Source organism: Cyprinodon tularosa, unplaced genomic scaffold (genome assembly GCF_016077235.1).
Source record: "Cyprinodon tularosa strain WSP-4 unplaced genomic scaffold, ASM1607723v1 ctg128, whole genome shotgun sequence".
In the NCBI taxonomy this organism is placed as follows: domain Eukaryota; kingdom Metazoa; phylum Chordata; class Actinopteri; order Cyprinodontiformes; family Cyprinodontidae; genus Cyprinodon; species Cyprinodon tularosa.
Genome location: NW_024038092.1, coordinates 1,324,299 through 1,344,261, shown reverse-complemented (window position 1 = coordinate 1,344,261; position 19,963 = coordinate 1,324,299). Strand labels below are relative to the sequence as shown.

At 41.0% G+C, this 19,963-nt stretch overlaps 1 protein-coding gene across 8 annotated transcripts in view; it reads right to left on the bottom strand.

The window, feature by feature from the left end:
* Positions 1-19,963, bottom strand: part of LOC119777832 (teneurin-3-like) — a 488,332-nt gene that overhangs the window by 24,125 nt on the left and 444,244 nt on the right. For all 8 annotated transcript variants that reach the window (XM_038276831.1, XM_038276836.1, XM_038276833.1 and 5 more), the window contains 11 exons: positions 16,300-16,454; positions 15,781-15,882; positions 14,406-14,579; positions 13,838-13,897; positions 13,534-13,696; positions 11,515-11,653; positions 11,320-11,425; positions 11,089-11,231; positions 8,323-8,501; positions 1,465-1,569; positions 1,257-1,387 (listed from right to left, as the gene is read on the bottom strand). In XM_038276831.1, the coding sequence (XP_038132759.1) occupies positions 1,257-1,387; positions 1,465-1,569; positions 8,323-8,501; positions 11,089-11,231; positions 11,320-11,425; positions 11,515-11,653; positions 13,534-13,696; positions 13,838-13,897; positions 14,406-14,579; positions 15,781-15,882; positions 16,300-16,454 (1,457 nt within the window). The remainder of the gene's footprint in view (positions 1-1,256; positions 1,388-1,464; positions 1,570-8,322; positions 8,502-11,088; positions 11,232-11,319; positions 11,426-11,514; positions 11,654-13,533; positions 13,697-13,837; positions 13,898-14,405; positions 14,580-15,780; positions 15,883-16,299; positions 16,455-19,963) is intronic.

Genomic DNA, 19,963 nt, shown 5'->3' with positions numbered 1-19,963 from the left:
TTTCTCCCAGTGATCGTCTAGTTTGTCAATGCTGACGTTAGGACATCTTTCCGTTTCTTTTCCAGACAGACCCACCAGGGGATCCAAATGACCTGCAATCAGTTTCCTGTTCCTTTAACTGAGGGTTGGAGCCATGGAGGCCAAACGCAGCCCAACACCTCCCAGAGCTAAGCTGATGCGGGGGAGTGTCCCATTACCGGGGGTGCTGAATGCTTCAGATCGGTGAACTCTGCCCACAGATGATGACTAAACGAGAAGAAGAGCTAAGCTGGCTCTAGATGTTTCTCCTCACAGACAGCAGGGGTCCTCCTGTGAGCAGAGCCGTGGTACGCTCTCTCTCCCTCCAACAGTGTAAAAACATGAAAGTGTGAACCAGTAAATTGCCTGTGGGCATAGAAATGACCCTGTCAACCCATCCTCCAATCCTGTGGGCTGCAGCTCTTGGGAGCCCCTTGTAGAGCCTGCAGGTATTTAGGATAAATAATAGATGCATGGTCTAATCTATTGCCCATATTTATAGAAGCATGTGCTAATGATGTCTCTATGTGAGAATAAATCAAGACATCTGTAATAAAATGAAGAAGAGAAGATTTTACCATACAGTAACATTCATCTCCTTCCTTCAACCATCCATTAAACCACCTTCCGATCTCTGTGCACGAGGCAGCAGCACACACTGCAAAAACAATCTAGTAATGAGTAAAAATCTCTTAAATTAAGTGTGTTTATCCTTAATTTGAAAATGTAAATAATATGACCTGCCAATGGAATGAGGATTTTTACTATTATGCACTTGAAATAAGACAATACAATTGTTTTTTATTATTATAAATGTTAAGTGTCTTGTTTCATTGGCAAAGTGTCTCACTTTCCTCCCTAATTTAAGAAAACATTTATTTATCTTTAGAAAAATTGACTTTATGAGATTTCATTTTTTTGCGAAAATGATGTAATTCTCCAAAACTAATTGGAGAAAATAACCAGAGATGGTTGATATATACATTTTGTTGAGGTCAGCTGCCATCATGGGGTTACCCTTATAGAGACAAATTTTCCCTTAAAATAAGACAATAAGATATTATACACTGGAAATAAGATGAGATAATTGTTTTTTTTTCTTATTTGAAATGTAAATGATCTTAACAAACAAACAAACACTTGTTTAATTTTTTGCAGAGATATGTTTCTTTAACTTTCCAGACCTCTCATCGATGAGATCTACTCTAAGATCCCACCTATAGGAGCAGAGCACTCACCCTCAGCTTCCTCCCGAACACGATGACCTTCCCTCGGTTCTGCTCCTTCCTGAACCTCCATTCAACCAGATTCTGTCCATTCTCTCCCGGCAGCGTCATGTTACGCCGGGCGATCGTGGGATTGGCAGCTCCTAGGAGGATAACAGAGGAAGTCTGAGGTTTACAGAAACACGGTGAGGGCTATGAGGATGAAGTTCTCACTGCATACCTGCCAGTATATGTGGCTCTGTCTGGTAATGCGTGTCCATCCCATTGGCATAGATGACCCTGAGGGAATGGTCGTTACCCACCTGGTAGCTGTTACGAAGCTGGTCTGCATGAAACAGAGCAGAGGAGCCGTTATGGTTACCTCATGGCTTTACAGCATTCAGAGCGTTTAGTGAGGAACGTATGATCGATTGTGAGCAGAAATGAGGATAGAGGAGGGAAAAGACGTGTTAGAGTGGAGAAGAGACAGCGAGGAGACAAAGTGAGGTTAGAAAGCGTTCATCTCTGAGCGCCGTGTTTGAACCTGCTAATGGAGCAGAGAGCAGGTTTAACATCCTTCAGTCTTTTTCAATTACGTTCCTCTCAGCCTCCCACAGGACTAATGGCTGTCTGTGCAACATGGTGGCCGAGCGCACGCTTCATCTTTCACTGAATATACTCTCTGCTGGATCCACGCCACAATGCAGGAAAGCAAATGTTGGCTTTTCCCTCCCTCCCTCCCTCCCTCCCTCCCTCCCTCCCTCCCTCCCTCCCTCCCTCCCTCCCTCCCTCCCTCCCTCCCTCCCTCCCTCCCTCCCTCCCTCCCTCCCTCCCTTCCTTCCTTCCTTCCTTCCTTCCTTCCTTCCTTCCTTCCTTCCTTCCTTCCTTCCTTCCTTCCTTCCTTCCTTCCTTCCTTCCTTCCTTCCTTCCTTCCTTCCTTCCTTCCTTCCTTCCACAATGAATATGGAAGGTTTTTGTTCCTTAGTTTTCTCTTTATAATAACTGAACTAAAGTGGAAAAGCTGAACGATAAATGTTAACATGTCGCTTTAAGGCGATTTCTGAAAATCGTCTACAGTGGATCTGATCTATGGTTTTACAATGATGACGATAAGACAATTTGATATAAGGATGAAATTAGTCAGTGTAGAGCGTGTTTAATAATCTCTGTCCCGTAAATTAACTCAGCTCACAGCCATTAACGTTGACTGGATTATTTCTGATTTCATTCCTGAAGTGGAAGCAGAGAATAACCTGGAAATGCTGCCTTAAATTCTCTTGGTTTGCCTTTTTTAACATCTAATTGCCTTAAAGGTTTTATTTCTTCCTTACTGCACCTTATTAACAGTTACAGGAGGAAAAATGGATTAAAAGATGAGGGATGAAGGAACATCCAACCATCCATTTTCCATCACGCTTATCCCAAGTGGGTTCAGGGGTGCTGGTTCCCATCTTCAGCTGTCACAGGTGAGAGGCGGGGTACACCCTGGACAGATCGCCAGGGCAACACAGAGACAAACAACCACTCAAATCTAAAGAGAATTTAGAGAAGCCAATTAACCTAACAGTCAGGTTTTTGGACTGTGGGAAGCCAGAGTACCCGGAGAGAACCCACGTATGCTCAGGGAGAACATGCAGACTCCATGCAGAAAGAATCAAACTACCCACTGCACCACTGAGCAGCCCGGATGAAGGAGAATCCAAGGGAAAAACCCCAAACACGATGTTGGTAGCATTATGATGTGGGATTCTTGGTTGAGGGGATAAATGGTTCCCCACCCATAAGACAAACATTCATAACCAGATGTTGATGTTATAGTAAACATTATCCAGTACACATCTGTCCTTCTGCTGTTTACTTCGTCCTTATAGAGCAGGGGTCACCGATAAAAAAAGGTCTGAATAAAGAAAAGGTTGAGCCAAACATCCTCTAAATGTGTAGCGTCATCTTTGAGTACGCCATTTCACTTTTCTTTCACCAGTTCACCAAAGTTCTTCCAGCAGTCCACACTTTCTCTGCTCTCTTTTTCTCCTCGTCTTCTCCTTCTTTCCCATCTGTGTAGCTACCAGCTGCAGCAACCCAGACTGACAGCAGCTGACTGGCTAATATGCATCACGTGCAGCCTGGTGCCAGAGGGCTTTACCGTATTTACAGGAGAAGCGGCGCAAATGAAGTTGGACACTGTCGTCAGACAACATGCGGCATTTTATAAATGTTCTAAATCAGGTTGGGTCTGGATTAGACAGCAGGTGGGTCCTGCAGACGGCGGTACTCACACATCTATCAACATTAAAGGGGAACTCCAATGTTTGTGCTGCATTATGGATGTTGGTATCTGATATTTTTGAGCTTTTCACACCTGATCTTGGACATTTCCTCTATCTTTTCACAACCAGACCTCCTGACATGCTTGACTCCACAACATCCTCGTTCACTCATTCTGATGTTATGGTAAACACAGAAAAATAAAATATATTACTACTAATGTGTAAAACCAACAGGCGCTACGATCCAATCAGACGGCTTGTTTATGCAACCAGATGGAGGCAATGGCATTAAATGTGAGAAGAAAATTAGAGTTATGAAATAACTGAGACAGAAGCCAGGACATATGTTGAGAGGTCGAATATTACCAAGACAAGATGCTGACTGATTCCCACCAAAACTGAAACTGATCAAAGGCAGCTTCATCAGATTTATGCATTCAGGTTAGAGCAGCTTCTATAAGCTTCTCTTTCTAGCAGCAGTTTATTAGGTTACATTCAGAGGAGTCAGTAACGACGTACAAATACTTTGTTACGTTACTGAAGTAGAAATTTCAGCTATGTATTCAATTTAATTCAGTTTATTTCTATAGCACCAATTCACAACACACGTCATCTCAAGGCACTTTCCAGTTCACCAGATCATCCAGTCAGATTGATTCAAAGTTTTCTATCTAAGGAAAACCAGCTGATTGCATGGACTCATTGACTCTTCAGCAATCCCTCACACTAAGCATGCTTGTAGTGACAGTAGAGAGGAAAAATTCTATTTTAACAGGAAGAAACCTCCAGCAGTACCAGTCTAAGGCCCCGTCCACACGAAGTCAAACCCTGGCCTAAACGCACAAATTTTTCACCAAAGCAGCCTCTCATCCATACGAAGCCGGCGTTTCGGGGGTCTGTAAACGATCTTTTTTTTATTCAGCCTTCAGAGTGGCAAGATTTTGAAACGCCGTTTTCGCGTTTCCATCTTTAAGCTCAAACCGCATTTTTTTTTTTACACGCATGCGTCATAGCGTCGCCTCTAAACACGCATGCGCGACACAGAATCACAACAACAATGGCGCCGTACTGTGTTGAATGGTTGCTGCTCATGCTACTCACCCTGCTGTCGGGCTTACAACAGAATCTTCTTCTTCTGGAATATCTCCAGGAAGAACAGAGCAATATCTACGACATAGTTCAGCACCTGAATCTGACTGAACCACGAAAATGGACCCGCAGGGCAACCATGTATAAATATTAGTGCGCATGCCCAACATTTCGTTGCCTATTTTTGCTTTGGCACCACAGCGCCACTTACAGGCCTGGCATACATTTTGCAGCGTTTTCATGCATTCGTGTGGACGATCACATTTATTTTACGTCTCCGTCTTTACGACAAACGTTCTGGAAAATATTAGCGTTTCGTGTTCGTTTTGACTTCGTGTGGACGGGGCCTCAGAGTGAGCGGCCATCTGCTGAGGCTGACTGGGGTTCAAGGAGACACTTTACTGAAGTAATTATTTTCTTGATTTAAGAACTTTTTACTTCTACTCCTTACAGTTTTTTGGGATTATCTCCATTTTGTACTCCTTACATTAGAAAATTAACTCGTTAGTTTTGTTTCATTTAAGCTAATTTACATTATGGCCTGTTTGTATTTAAAAAAAGATAAAATCCATCAAAATAATTAGTTTCATCTAGACAAGCAATTTCTTTGTGGTTGGACTCGGTGCTGCCCCAACTTGTTGTTCACTACATACCACAATAAATAGCTTTTCAAAATGATGCAAAGTTAAATATGAAACTGTTACCATTAGTTATAAAACCAAGAAAATGAAGTCTAAGGAATTCACCATCCAGAATTATAGAAAAATGTTACTTTAATAAGGTAGTGCAGTAAAGCTTCTGTCCTTCACATTTTCCCCGCATTACTTTTATACTTTAAATAGTTTTAAAAATAGTACTTTTACACTTTTAGTGGAGTAAAAAGCTTAAGGTGATCCTCTAACTTCTATAAAAGTGTTCTTTATAAGATTTCTACTTCTACTTGATTAAAAAACATTAATACTTTTGACACCTGATAACATTATATAGACAAAAATCTTACCATATTTTTTATATTTTCCTTTATTTCCAAACAACATAAATAGAAGGTCGGTTAGCTCTAAACTAAAACTGACTAATAGATCAACAAGGCTATTTGTTCTTTTTCTATGGAAAACAGATTATTTAAATAATGTAGCATTAAAAATGACTTCTGCTCTGATATTTCTCTGTTTTATGCCTGTTGTAACGGCTGAGTAACCTGATGTAGGCGGAGCCTCCTGAACCTTCATGCTTTATACCCTCCCCCATCAAAAAATAAATAAAAATTTAAATAAATATTTTTTATGAGCGATGATTAAAATGGATCATTTCTGTTAGAGATCTTACAGAACATTACGGTGGGTGTTTGGGGGGAGGGTTATGTTTTCATTAACCTCCCAGCACATTATCATACATGGTGATTCAGAGGAAACGGCAGCGTACTGTAAATGTCTGTCAATGACCTTTTGACCTCTCCTTTCCACACATTCTGCTTCCTCAAGCAGTTAATAGCATCATTAATATGACTAAGTACAGCGGCTAAATTAGCTTGTTTACCATCTCTGGCCTGCACCTGCACCTAATGGGGTGTCTCCTACCTACGCATGCAGATGAGATGATGGGAGGAACGCGGACGGATGAAAGCAACGTTTCAGCTCTCTGCGACTCTGAACGGCCGAGCAGAGGAATGGCTTTTTATGGCTGGCCGTGTGTCTGGACTCAAGCTCATCTTTAAACCAGGATTAAAAGTCACAAGAACGATGGAAAAAAGACGGATTGAAGAAAAAACATAAACCTTTGCTGGGGCTGCTGGGATGTAGCTAAAGCTGGCTTCTGTTCTACTGAGATGATTAAAGGAAATGTGGTTCAGTTTCTACAGAAACATCCCTGCTGTAATGATATCAGCAGCTATAACATCATTTACAGGGAATCTTTGATACAAGCACTGCTGAAATACACCACTGTTCATTTTTCATTTGCTGCTCCCAGATAGAGATTTATGAAAAACAGATTTCATTCAGTTTTTTTCATTTGGGTTACAGCAGCTCTGAATAAAAAGAAAATAAATCAAACAATAATAATAAAAAAAAAACACAGAAGCAAACCCTCTCAGCCTTTCCTGCCTCTGTCAGGTGATAAACACACGCTGTACCAAAACACAAAGCATCTGAGTGTGAAAGCTAAGAGAAAAGAAATACTTGCTAAAAGCTTTCATAGGAAAAAGATGTGAAAAGTGTGGCATTAATATCCAGGCTTTCCTCCAGGATCTGCTCCATCACTTTAGCTGGTTTCCATCAGTTGCTCTGGCTTTCTCCAAAACCCCTGAGAGGAGGAGACTGGGCCTTTTAATGGGGGGTCCAGTCTAAACACTAAAGAACCTACAGGTGTCATGATGCTGGTCTGATTTCAAACAACACACCTGCTCAGCTCCGCCCTGTTTTCATTAACACTCAAGTTCTATTCAGTTTATTTCTCAAGTCAAGTTTTCTATCTAAGGAAAAACCAGTTGATTGCATCGACTCATTGACTCTAAGGCAATCCCTCACACCAAGCATGCTTGTAGCGACAGTGGAGAGGAAAATCTGCCAAGGCCGACTGGGGTTCCCTCATCTGATTCACCTGCACATATCAGTATATAACCAGCCCTCAGACCAGCCATCAGTGCCAGATTATTTACAGCCATTGGAGAGGTTTATTCCAGCGTTCTGTTCCTGACTTCCTTTCTTCCTGACTGCCTGCTTGCCTGTTCTGTCTCCCCTTTATCTGAACCAGTCTTACCCCTGTTGTTATCTGTAAGCCTGCCTGTTACTGGACCCGGATCTATACCCTTACTCTGGCTTGGGTTTCCCTCTGGTTTCTCTCTTGACATCGGATCATCCGGCTCTGACCCTGGACATCTCTGACAACGGAATCTGGAAATTCCCCATGGACCTCTTGCCAGTCATCGTCTTCACGGTTCTGATCCCGTCTGTCCCCTGACCACCGAGTACCAGCTAGAGCCCATATCAGGGTCCTGATGAGAGTGGGGATCGTTAGGGTTCCTTTCAACCAGCGCTCACTGTTCCCACCAGACCCCGGGCTGCTTCAAGAGGTTCCTGCCAGAGATGCTAACAACAAACCTGCTGCAGTTTACCCCTTAATAAATTGTCTTTAAACATCACCTGTTTGTTCTGGCTGAATTCTGGGTCCTTACTCTCTGAGCATAACTGAAGAAATTTCCATTAAATGCATGTGGATCGTCCACATGTCTGGGCAGCAGGAAGCATCCATGTCGGTTAAAATCTCTTAAAACCTTGGAAGAAGAAGAGGCTGCAAATAAACTGAACCTTCCTGTCATTGGTGATGGCTGTCACATTCCCATCAGGAAAACAGTGTGAGTACATCAGCAGGCCGTCGTGTTTCTGTTTATTGTTTAACTCGGGAGAAGCTGAGTCTAGCAGATGGGTTTGCAAACATAACATATTTAGCTTCTTTCTCATTTCTACATGGTAATTGTGAATAATTGTAGTGATGAGTGACAACATACGCTGCGATGAAGACATCAGGGAAAAATGATCCAATCTGAGAGGAACAGCAAATGTACAGTCGTACCCAGGATGATGAGCGGCATCCTGCCAGCAGCTCAGACAGACAGCTGGATTTCTTTGGGGTTGACTAATCTCTATTTCCCACTGTGGTCGTTTAGCTTTCTTTACTCCTACATCTTTGGAAATGAGTCACACTCTTCTTTGTTGTTGGAAGCTGAACGCATGCCGGGACCTTACCCTGCACCAATGTGTAAAAGGAGTCTATGGATGACAGGTTGGTTGTTATGGAAACATCCTCATCCCTCCCCGATGTCTCTATGTCCACCGCCACGGCTCCTGAAGACATGTCGCCGTGGAGATTGGTGACCACTCCCGTGGGGAAGGTCACATTAGTCAGGCGACCCTCGCTGTCGTAGCTACAAGGACAAAAAGAGGCAGGAGAAACGGGACATCAGTCGCTGTGACTTTAACAGAAACACAAACCATTTTTTCTTAAAATTTCTTCATGAATTGAGGAGGTAAAAGAGACATCTTGCCACTAGAACAACACAATTTACATTTAAAATAAGAAAACACAATTGCATTGTTTTTTTTCCTGTGCATATTATCTAATTATATTATTCTATGAGTAAAAGTACTCATTCCATTGGCAAACTATCTCATTTACCTACTCAAATTAATGATAAAGACACTTAATCAAAACATTTTTCCAGTGACAGAAGATGACCACACTGAAAAATCTAAACAAGTATTTTTTTTTCTTAAAATAAGTGCATTTAGTCTTGAATTGAGGAGGTAAGTAAGAGGAGGTAATTTTCATTTAAAACAAGAAAACACATTTGGATTGTCTTCTTTCATGTGCATATTATCTAATTGTCTTATTTTAAGAGTAAAAATAATAATTCTATTGGAATCATTGTATTTATCTACACAAATGAAGGTTAAATACACTTAAATAAACTTATTTCTAGATTGTTTTTGCAGTCCAGAACACACAGATGTCCAAAAACACCATAAAAACGATTATTCTTTTATATGAGGATGATGTATTAAGAAACAAAATCATCTTGGCAGCCCCAAAGGATCCTAGAAAATAGATGTAAGAGAATCATCTTTAAACCGACACCTTACCTTTCTCAGTCTGTCTGTCTTTGAACCTTTAATTAGGAACCCCTGATTAAATAAATATGCCACGGCACAGAGGCCCCTTTACCATCCCACTGAGGAAGATGTTTATTGAAAATCCATGATATACTATGAGGTAAAATCTCAAACATCAGTGAGGAATGAGGCTGGGCGTGGACTTTCCACCCCATCCCCTGATAAAGACAGGAAAAATCTCCAAAGCTCGTCATTAAAGAACTGCAGCTTGGGGTCACCATAGCAACCCTCCATCAAAAACATAACGGCGTAGCGTTTGTTACAGCCTGCTGGGATTAGATTTAGCCACAAACAATCCCTCTGAAACAAAGAATAAATGGGTGGAAAAGGATCTTAGAAACAATATGAAGTGTAATGGGAGACCTGCAGTGGTTAAGAGTCCACAGAACCGTAAAGGAGCTCTACACTGGAAAAAAATCTAAATCTAGATAAAATAAGAGCATTTGTTCTTGGATTGAGGAGGTAAAAGAGACATTTTGCCTAAAGAACAAGACAATTTACATTTAAAATAAGAAAACACAATAGCATTGTCTTATTTCAAGTGCATTTTATTTAATCATCTTATTTTAAGAGTAAAAATACTCATTCCATTGACAAACTATCTCATTTACCTACTGAAATTAAGGGTAAATATACTTAATTTAAGACAATTTTACTTATTTCTAGATAGTTTTTGCAGTGAATGAGACCACAAACGCTAACAAGGCCAGTCCTCCATGTCACAAAATCATCTAGAAGCTCAGAGAACCTACAGTAGGAGCCATTCAAAATGTCCCCACTTTTCTTGATTGGCCCTTGGCTGGTCCCCTACAATTCCTTTTTAAACATCTAAAATATTCTTTTCATGATTTGTGGACATTAAGATCAAAAGAGAAGTGACATCTCGAGGTCAGACCCTGTAATTCAGTGAAAAGGTGGAGTCAGAGTAAAAAAAATATGTATGAGGGGGTCACTTCAGTGGCTGGATGTTGGAGGGGATTCTACTGGGAGTTGCAGGGAAGTGGGCTGCCATTCGGCTGGCGTTTGACTGGGAAGGACATTTTGAATGGCTGGTACTGTAAAGCTCTATTGTACAGTTGTTTACATCAAGATGAGAAAAACACAAACTGTTTCTGTTCTGTATCTGGATGATGTCATGTCTTTGTCTAAATACGTCGTCTCCTTTTCTTTTTAGGGCTTTGAGCACAAATTGCCAAGGCAGCGCGTTTCACTTTAGTGAGCTTCATAATCCTCTTCTAGTCATTTCGCTTCTGGATAGACGAGTCCGAGTAGCGCCATCTCACTGCATAGCTGAGTCCCACCTGGTTTTTAGACGTACGGTGTGAGCAGGTAGATCACATCAGGGCATCATGCTGCACATGCATTGTGATCTGTGAACTCACACTGTACAACCAAACCATGCGGTTTGGTTGTACAGTGTGAGTACAGTCTGTAGCTGCGTGCAACAATTGAAAAAATTGCAGAGTGTATGCCCGGCTTAAGAGTCAATGACTTGAAACAAGTTACTGACTCGATACGAACTGCTGCACAACAATGACTCAATGCAAACGGTTGCAAGCCCACAGGTCGATATAATCTGCTAAGAGTCAACAACTCTATGAAATCTGCTGCAGGAAGAATGACTTGATGCAAACTTCTAAAAGTCAATGACTAAATGCTCGCTGCTGGAAGGATTTTACCCGATAGAAGCTGTTGTTTAGAACTGAAAGAGTCAGGAAATTTAACCTCTCTATGTTTTCCTGCCCAGTGACTCAGACATCAATCATTATTGGTTAGTCCTCCTGAAGGGTGATTGATAAGATGTTTGATAAGATGCAAAGATCAGAAAAGAGATTTTCGTACTCATAGAAAGTTGTCCAGCCAATCTGGATGCTCTTGGTGGCCAGCAAGCCGCTGTTTCCATGGTAAGTAAATAAAACCAGCTCCTGACCCTGAGCTGTGAGAGACTTTAGTCCTCCATTGGTCCCAATCGTCAGCCAGATGACCTGTACGTAAAAAATAAAAACAACCATCAGCTGATAATCAGATAGCTGCGTCCTCATAATGCACGGATGGACAAATGTGAAATCTTACCTGATTGTCAGGAGCAACCACACGGACCGGCATCCTGTTGGTGTCTCTACGGATACGGAGCGTGTTCCCGCTGCTGTCCGTCACCGCGGTAACATCCTCCTCATTGCTGAGATAACAGGACAGCAGAAAATGAAAACAAACTCCATCTATAAAAGGTACGGCATGCAGTAGCAGCTGAGAGTGATGAAAAGCAACCTGTAGCTGAAGTTATATTTAAAGTCTCCTGTGATCAGAGACATGGTGAACTGGTGAGTCCCGTTTGAATCGAACACGTAAAGTTCCTGAGAGGCTGGAGACGCCACTTCATAGGAGCTGGGTCCTGAAGCCAGAGAGCCTGCAGATGAAGAAGAGAGGAGGAGACTCTCATTTCTAAAATAAGTGCATTTGTTCTGGAATTGAGGAGATAAAAGAGACATTTTGCTAACAAGGCAATTTAGACTTAAAATAAGAAGATTGTCCTCCTGTCCAGACATTGTGGAGGAATATAACTGACACATTGTTTCTTATGCTAGATGTGGAAATATCACTTTGTCTCCTGGACTGTCTACTTGGAATAAAGACTCAAGACTGTAAATCAAAGAACGTGGACTATATCACATCACTGGGCTTTTTAGCAGCCAAAGCTATAATATTGTTGAACTAAAAGGAAAGGAACTGTAATGGCTTTGATGCACAGAATTGGAACAAAGACTTTTTGGAATTGGTTGCCAAGGAAGAGGCCGCCATAATCCTAGATAATCAACCAGATTCCAGATTGTCTGGACCTTGGTCAACACTGAAAATGTATTTACAGAAATGTACACAATAACCACCTGTTATTGCCTTGATAAGTGACCCTTTTTCTTTTGAATTATGGAAAACTCTGTACTCCCCCTTAGATAAATGTGGATATATATATATATATATATATATATATATATATATATATATATATGTATTACACTGGGAAAAAAACAAAATCTAGATAATTATAATTTAAAATAATTTCTTAAAATAAGTGAATTGTTCTCGGATTGAGGAGTTAAAACAGACATTTTGCCAATGGAACAAGACAATTTAGATCTAAAATGAGAAAACACAACTGCTTTGTCTTATTTCAAGTGCATATTATCTAATTATCTTATTTTAAGAGTAAAAATACTCATTCTATTGGCAAACTATCTAATTTACCTACTCAAATTAAGGGTAAATATACTTAATTTAAGACATTTTTAATCATTGCTAGATCGTTTTTCCAGTTTTTAAGGTGATGCACAGATTAAAAAGTCTCAAAAGTCTGCAGTCACGTTTACTCCAGGGGAATGAACATGTTCTGCTCCTATCTATGAGCAATGCCCCCTTTTAACTCTTTCTGATTTTCTCTTAGTTGATATTTTAACCAGAACTTTCTGCTTGTTTTTCTCTGCCTCATCGGTCTGAACCAGTTTCATTCAGTAATAAACGAATCCTCCTACCCTCTGGGCTTTGCTACCTCCTATTTGCTTAAGTGATTTAATGCAGCTGAAGCTAGCAGGGACACCTACACCTTCATCAACATGTGCTAAAACAAATTGAATGTAATCATCGCTTCTTAACTGAAAGCAATAAAAGAGAAGCGTAAATAAAGCAGCTAAACATGTTGAACTAGACAGATGTGCTTCTTTAATGTTGCTCTGACTTTCTTTTCCTGCACCAACCTCAGACACGCTATTTATCACGCTGTTTTCACGCTATTTAGCATCATCCCACTATGATGCTAAATAATAAACAGGCATTTCTGTCCTTTAAAAAATGAGTATTGTTTGCTAATTCTAATAAATATGTCCGTTTTTCTATAAAAAAATGATACAAATTACTTTTTTCTTATCCAAAAGGAAAAATCTAAACATTTAATCCATTAGATGGCACTGTGCCTTTAAAAATGTCTTCTTCCTGAATGAAAGCATAATTAAATATAAAATATGACATCCTAACTGTGATAATCTGGAAATATGCTAAATGATTGTCCCTTGGAGGAGACACCTGAAACAACAGAACCAGGTGCATAAATATTGGTATAAACCTGATGCAAAGTGGAGACCAAACACACCAGCTCACAGGCGCCCCCTGGTGGTTCTGTTAGGTTCAGTCCTGAATATTTCATAGCTCAGTGAGCAGCCCTCACAGACCCCCCTCAGAAAAAATGCAGCACTGACGTCTGGAAACCAAGAACAACTCTTTCTGTGGGGTTCATACCGGTGCGCGGCTGGTTCCGCCTTATGGCCCGGATCCGAATATTTCCCAGGTCTGCCACGTACAGAGTCCCATCTGGTGACACCACCAGAGAGGAGGGACAGCTAAGCCTGGCGTCTTTAGCGTAGCCGTCTCCTGTCTGATAGCAGTCGCAGTTGGCGTCACTCTGCAAAGGAAAAAGCAAAACAAAATAAAAACAGGAAGAGATAAAGAGGAAGTATTTTCCTAATTAATTGTCAAACATGGTTTCTGAACAGAAACAAATCCACTAGGCTGTAAGAGTAAGTTTGCAGTAACTCTGTTGTACCTTACAGTCGCAGTCAGATAGTGCACCAGCAAGGTGGGTAATTTCTCCATCTGTCGACACCTACAAAATGGCAGAAGGGCAGCAATGAAAAATGAGAAACAGCAGCATCACAGCAAAAACGATCTAGAAATAAGTAAAATTCTTAAATTAAGTGCATTTACCCTTAATTTGAGCAGGTAAATAAGATGGTTTGCCAATGGAATGAAAACATAAATAGATAATATACACTTTATATAAGACATAATAGTTTTTTCTTATTATAAATGTAAAATGTCTTGCCTTATTGGCAAAGTGTCTCACTTGCCTCCTCAATTCAAGAAAGAATGCACTTATTTTAAGAAAAAAAATACTTATTTAGATTTAAATTTTTTGCAGAGCTGGCATGTTGACAGAAAAAGAAATGAGAAAACTGCAGGAATGAGCTGATAAGCAAAAAAAAAAAGATGTTAGGATTCCTGGTCCGAGAATTGTTTTTAAATTAACAGCTCCATCTTTACTCTGATGTGGAATATCTGGATAATCCAGGCCTAATCTGGAAGGGCTGAGTAAATATGAGAACATGGATTACTTGTCGAATGCGGTGCATCTTCTTCTCATCCGTCTCTGCGATGTAGAGGATGCCGTTGTATGACAGGGCAATGGCCGTTGCTCCTTCCAGCATGGTCTGCACCGCTCTCTTCCCCATGGTGTACTCTATGCCAGGAACCTGGCAGTGCATGGGACGACCCGCCACGATCCGGACCTGAACGCAGAGCAGTGGGGGGGACGGATGGAGATGCTTAGAACAAAAGGACTGAGGCTGATTGTTAGAAATATTTTATTTATACTCTGTTAGTGTTTCATGGGTTGTGTTCTAATGAACTATTATGATGTATAATGTGTGATTAATCTTTTATTAACTCTTGCTTAAGATTGTTCCAGATAAAGGTCATGCAACGGATGGGTTGTGAAAGAGGCCTGAACAGCCTCTATCACATGTTTCTTCTAAACATGTGTTCTTGGAACAATTCAATTTTGTCCTTTTGTTTCCCTTCCCCTTAGTTAAACCTCAGCTGGTGTAATTAGGGACATCCCCTTTTCTTCAATAAATAGTGAGGAGAAAGCTGAAGACTGCAGAGTGGGGTGGAGATTGTAAACTCAGCAGTCTCTTCCTATTCTCCTCGCAAGTAACTAAATTAATTGTCTCTGTGCCTTCTTTCTTTCCCTGTATGTATGTATGATGTTTTAGGTGCTTAGACCTGACACTGATTTACTGCCCTCTGCAGAAGGCTTCATACAGCTTAAACTTTTTATACATTATATTCTAGAATGTTCTTAGAAACCTCTGAGTACCTTATTCCAAAAAAAGTTAAAAAACAATCCACTGGACTTTGTTTGAAGACGTTTCGCCTCCCATTCAGGAAGCTTTTTGACTCCAGAAAGTCAGAACCAGCGTTGAGTTTCAGGCTTTATAGTGAACCAAAAACAAAGCCTTGTTTTTGTATAGAAAATATGCAAACTGAAACGGACGAACGGGTCCACCCCTTTGGAATGGGGTCGTTTGGCTTCTTTTGTTAGCGTGCAATGCCCCGTACCTGTCTATGTCTCTGAAATAGGGGTCGTTAAAGGGAATTGTTGGCCCGGTCTGTTGGGGTTGCGATGATAGCGGGAAGGAATTAACTCTATTGCTGCATTGTAGGTTTTTAATAGCTGAAACCTGAGTCCACCTCCTCTGTTTAAGGTTGGTTTTTCTTCCTGAACAGATGGATTCCTTCACAGCCCTCTCAAGCCGTCTCAGAGCAGCTTGTTTAGATTTATATGAAATAAAACTCTTAAGTGGGTGGCGACTTAATTATATGTTCCTAAACAGCTTTGGTTTGAACAAACTGGATAAAGAGTAACTTTGACTAGGTCAGGAAGCGTAGATGTTAGATGGAAAAGAAACAAAAAAAAAAAAATCATACCTGTCTGTTTTCAGTTATCTGCAGCACAACATTGTTGTCCAGGACGTAGATGGAGTTATCCATGGGGTTGATGGCTAGATCTGTGGGCCATTCTAATCGAACCTAAGCAAGAAGAAGAACCGTGAGTTTGATTCTTCTTTGGATCTTTGGCCGTAACACAGATATTAACCAGGATATATGTGAAACTCCCACTCAGACTGAATAGGATCCTAATTACTGTGCAACAAAGATCTGAATGTGTCACAATCAAACAGAAGAACCAAATGCTAGAAGGAGCAGGTTGGCAAGCTACTTGTTTAGTTGCAAATATAGTGCACTAGTTTTAAATATAAATGCATTCAGACAACAGAGGTGACAGAGACATTAACTGCGGATAAAGAACAGAAAAGAAGCAGGATGGAAGTTAGATCACCCTCCAAAAACTCCCTCTCTGCCTGATCGATTCGATCGGTTCTCTCTGCTCCCTGAATCCCAAATGAAAATACCAGCAGGGCCCGTTGATAGCGGCTGTTTGCTAACCTGTCTTATGTGCATGCTGGTGTCGCAGGTCAAAGGTCGTGCAGAGGTCAGGTCATTGCTGCCCAGCACGGTGGAGATGATTCCGTTACGGTCCACTTTACGGATCATGGTTCCGTCCACGAAGTAGATCAGGCCGTTCTTATCCACGGCGATGCCTGCGGGGGCCGACAGACACAGCAGGACGTTACATCCCAGGAAGGCGTTTGGACATGGGGGTGGAAGGGAAACACATACACTCTATATTGTAAAAAAAGGCATTTTTATAACATATATATATATATGTGTGTATATATTTATATTTATATATACACTCACCGGCCACTTTATTAGGTACACCTGTCCAACTGCTCGTTAACACTTAATTTCTAAGCAGCCAATCACATGGCGGCAACTCAGTGCATTTAGGCATGTAGACATGGTCAAGACAATCTCCTGCAGCTCAAACCGAGCATCAGTATGGGGAAGAAAGGTGATTTGAGTGACTTTGAACGTGACATGATTGTTGGTGCCAGAAGGGCTGGTCTGAGTATTTCAGAAACTGCTGATCTACTGGGATTTTCACGCACAACCATCTCTAGGGTTTACAGAGAATGGTCCGAAAAAGAAAAAACATCCAGTGAGCGACAGATCTGTGGGCGGAAATGCCATGTTGATGCCAGAGGTCAGAGGAGAATGGCCAGACTGGTTGGAGCTGATAGAAGGGCAACAGTGACTCAAATAACCACCCGTTACAACCAAGGTGGGCAGAAGAGCATCTCTGAACGCACAGTACGTCGAACTTTGAGGCAGATGGGCTACAGCAGCAGAAGACCACACTGGGTGCCACTCCTTTCAGCTAAGAACAGGAAACTGAGGCTACAATTTGCACAAGCTCATGGAAATTGGACAATAGAAGATTGGAAAAACGTTGCCTGGTCTGATGAGTCTCGATTTCTGCTGCGACATTCGGATGGTAGGGTCAGAATTTGGCGTCTACAACATGAAAGCATGGATCCATCCTGCCTTGTATCAACGGTTCAGGCTGGTGGAGGTGGTGTCATGGTGTGGGGAATATTTTCTTGGCACTCTTTGAGCCCCTTGGTACCAATTGAGCATCGTTGCAACGCCACAGCCTACCTGAGTATTGTTGCTGACCATGTCCATCCCTTTATGACCACAATGTACCCAACTTCTGATGGCTACTTTCAGCAGGATAATGCGCCATGTCATAAAGCTGGAATCATCTCAGACTGGTTTCTTGAACATGACAATGAGTTCACTGTACTCAAATGGCCTCCACAGTCACCAGATCTCAATCCAATAGAGCATCTTTGGGATGTGATGGAACGGGAGATTCGCATCATGGATGTGCAGCTGACAAATCTGCAGCAACTGTGTGATGCCATCATGTCAATATGGACCAAACTCCCTGAGGAATGCTTCCAGCACCTTGTTGAATCTATGCCACGAAGAATTGAGGCAGTTCTGAAGGCAAAAGGGGGTCCAACCCGTTACTAGCATGGGGTACCTAATAAAGTGGCCGGTGAGTGTATATATATATATATATATAAACAGCTGAAGTTTTTTTTTTTATATAAAAGCAGGATTATTACACAGGTTATAGCACTGGGTATCAGTTATAAAGAAACAGGTTATTGCACAGGGTATTAAATGATTGCACATTATATACATTGCACTAGTTATTGCCGTGGTATTAGTAGAATCTATGTTTTAATTGCACTAAATGATGTGGTTTGCTATGATATATACTTTTGACCATATTATTTAATGGAAGAAATCATGCTGTAGTTAGTGACTGTTCAAACCTCTATAGAAGAAGCCTTATTAGAGAAGTTAAGTATAAAATATCAAAGGTTTCAACAAAAAAAGCTAAATAATTATACATTTCCACCAATATGATGGTTGAATGACCTGATTAATGGTTTAAAAATAATTAAAATTTATGTTTCTCTGCTCATTGTTCTAACTTAATCAATTTGGAGCAAAAAGTGGTTTTAAATCAAATCCAAGGTTTATTTTGCCAAAAATATATATGTCTGTTTTAATTGCAATGCAATTAGTTGTGATTAATTACAGACCCTTTAAAACGCTTGATTAAGAATTTTAATCAAGTCCCACCACTAGAAAAAAATGAATAATAGTAAAACTTTATTTATATCAAACAAAATGGTAAAAGGCTGCTTAAAGAAACACAGTAAAACATTATAATATATAACAAATCATTTCCAAGACTCTTCAAAACTGAACTTAAAGCATTTTACATGCTTGTTATCAGAGAACTTATCTTTATTGTCTGCTGGACGTAAAATGAATACATTTCTAGTTTCTCTCTGCTTCTCAGGAAGGATAGAAATAACTTGTGGATTTATAAAGTATGTTTATTTAAATTGATCCTTCTTGTATCTGTGAGGCACGGTGGCAGTAGAAGCATGGTTTGGGTCTGTTCTGTCAGCGTTTTAGCTGTAAGGTCCATTTTGCTTAGCTGCAGACTTTAAATAAACCTTTTGGAGTGAAGTTCCTAAAGATAATACATCGATTTTATATCACATCCCCTCATGACCAAACAAACAGCTCTGGTTTCCATGCGTTCTGCAAAGCGTGCACTGTAACGATGGACACACTTTGCTGGTCAGTCCTTCGACAGTGACGGAGCTCCGTATGTTCCCTCAGATGTTGAAGCCATCGCTCTGTGATTTGCTGAGGCTGCTGAAAGAATCACAGCGCTGATATTTTTAAATTACCACCTTGTCTGTCTGGACAGATCCAGGCTGAAAGCCTCAGAGCCGCTCCTGTAAATGATATACTGACCCACTTGATATTCTCTTCCTCTAAAGCACCAACGGCATTCATAATTCTCCCAGGATATATATATGTGTCTATAGGGAGAAAAGGCACAGTCACATGCAAAACCTGCAGCTAAGAGCAGGAGGGGGGGGTAGCTGTGAGATCTGTCCGTCCAGAGGAACGGTGGAGGTGGGGTTCAGCTTCAGCTGCTTACTGCCTCCCTCCAAAAGACAACAGCAATCTAACAGGAACACAGCTACAGCTAATGAAATGTGTCAGTTTAGAGTCGAGCGTTCTGCTGCAGGAGGAGACCTCCCCACATGCTGCACCGTGCAGCATGCTGTAAGACAAAAGGTGGAGACACACTACAGATTAAGATCTCTGTTAGAGGGAAAACCTCCAATTTAATGCTACAAGGGTTGGATGCTGAGCTTCAAAATTGAAAAATAAAAACAATAGACAAAGAAGCTGCATTTTAACCTGAAGACTGATGATCAAAAACCAGAGTTCCTCCCATCCTCGACCTAAAGACATTCATCCACCCAACCCTCCTGTAATGTGCTATAGGTGAGCTGTGCTTCAATCCGGTGCTGCTTCATACCGCAGAGGAGAGCTGCAGTTCTATCCCATGATGGAGCAGTTATCGCTGCACAGCACAGCCAGCAGCACTTTGAAGCACCTCCACCGTTCCTCTGAAAGAACCAACTCATGCTCCTCTGTGCCACTGAGAAAAAACACCTGGGATGGGATTTCCCAGTAAAACGAAGCAATCAGGAATGCTAACATCTACTTTTTTTTCCTAATCATGAAAAAGTTGTTTCACCTTTCACACTGCAAAAAATGAAACATAAGTAAGTCAATTACTCCAGAAAAAAAAATG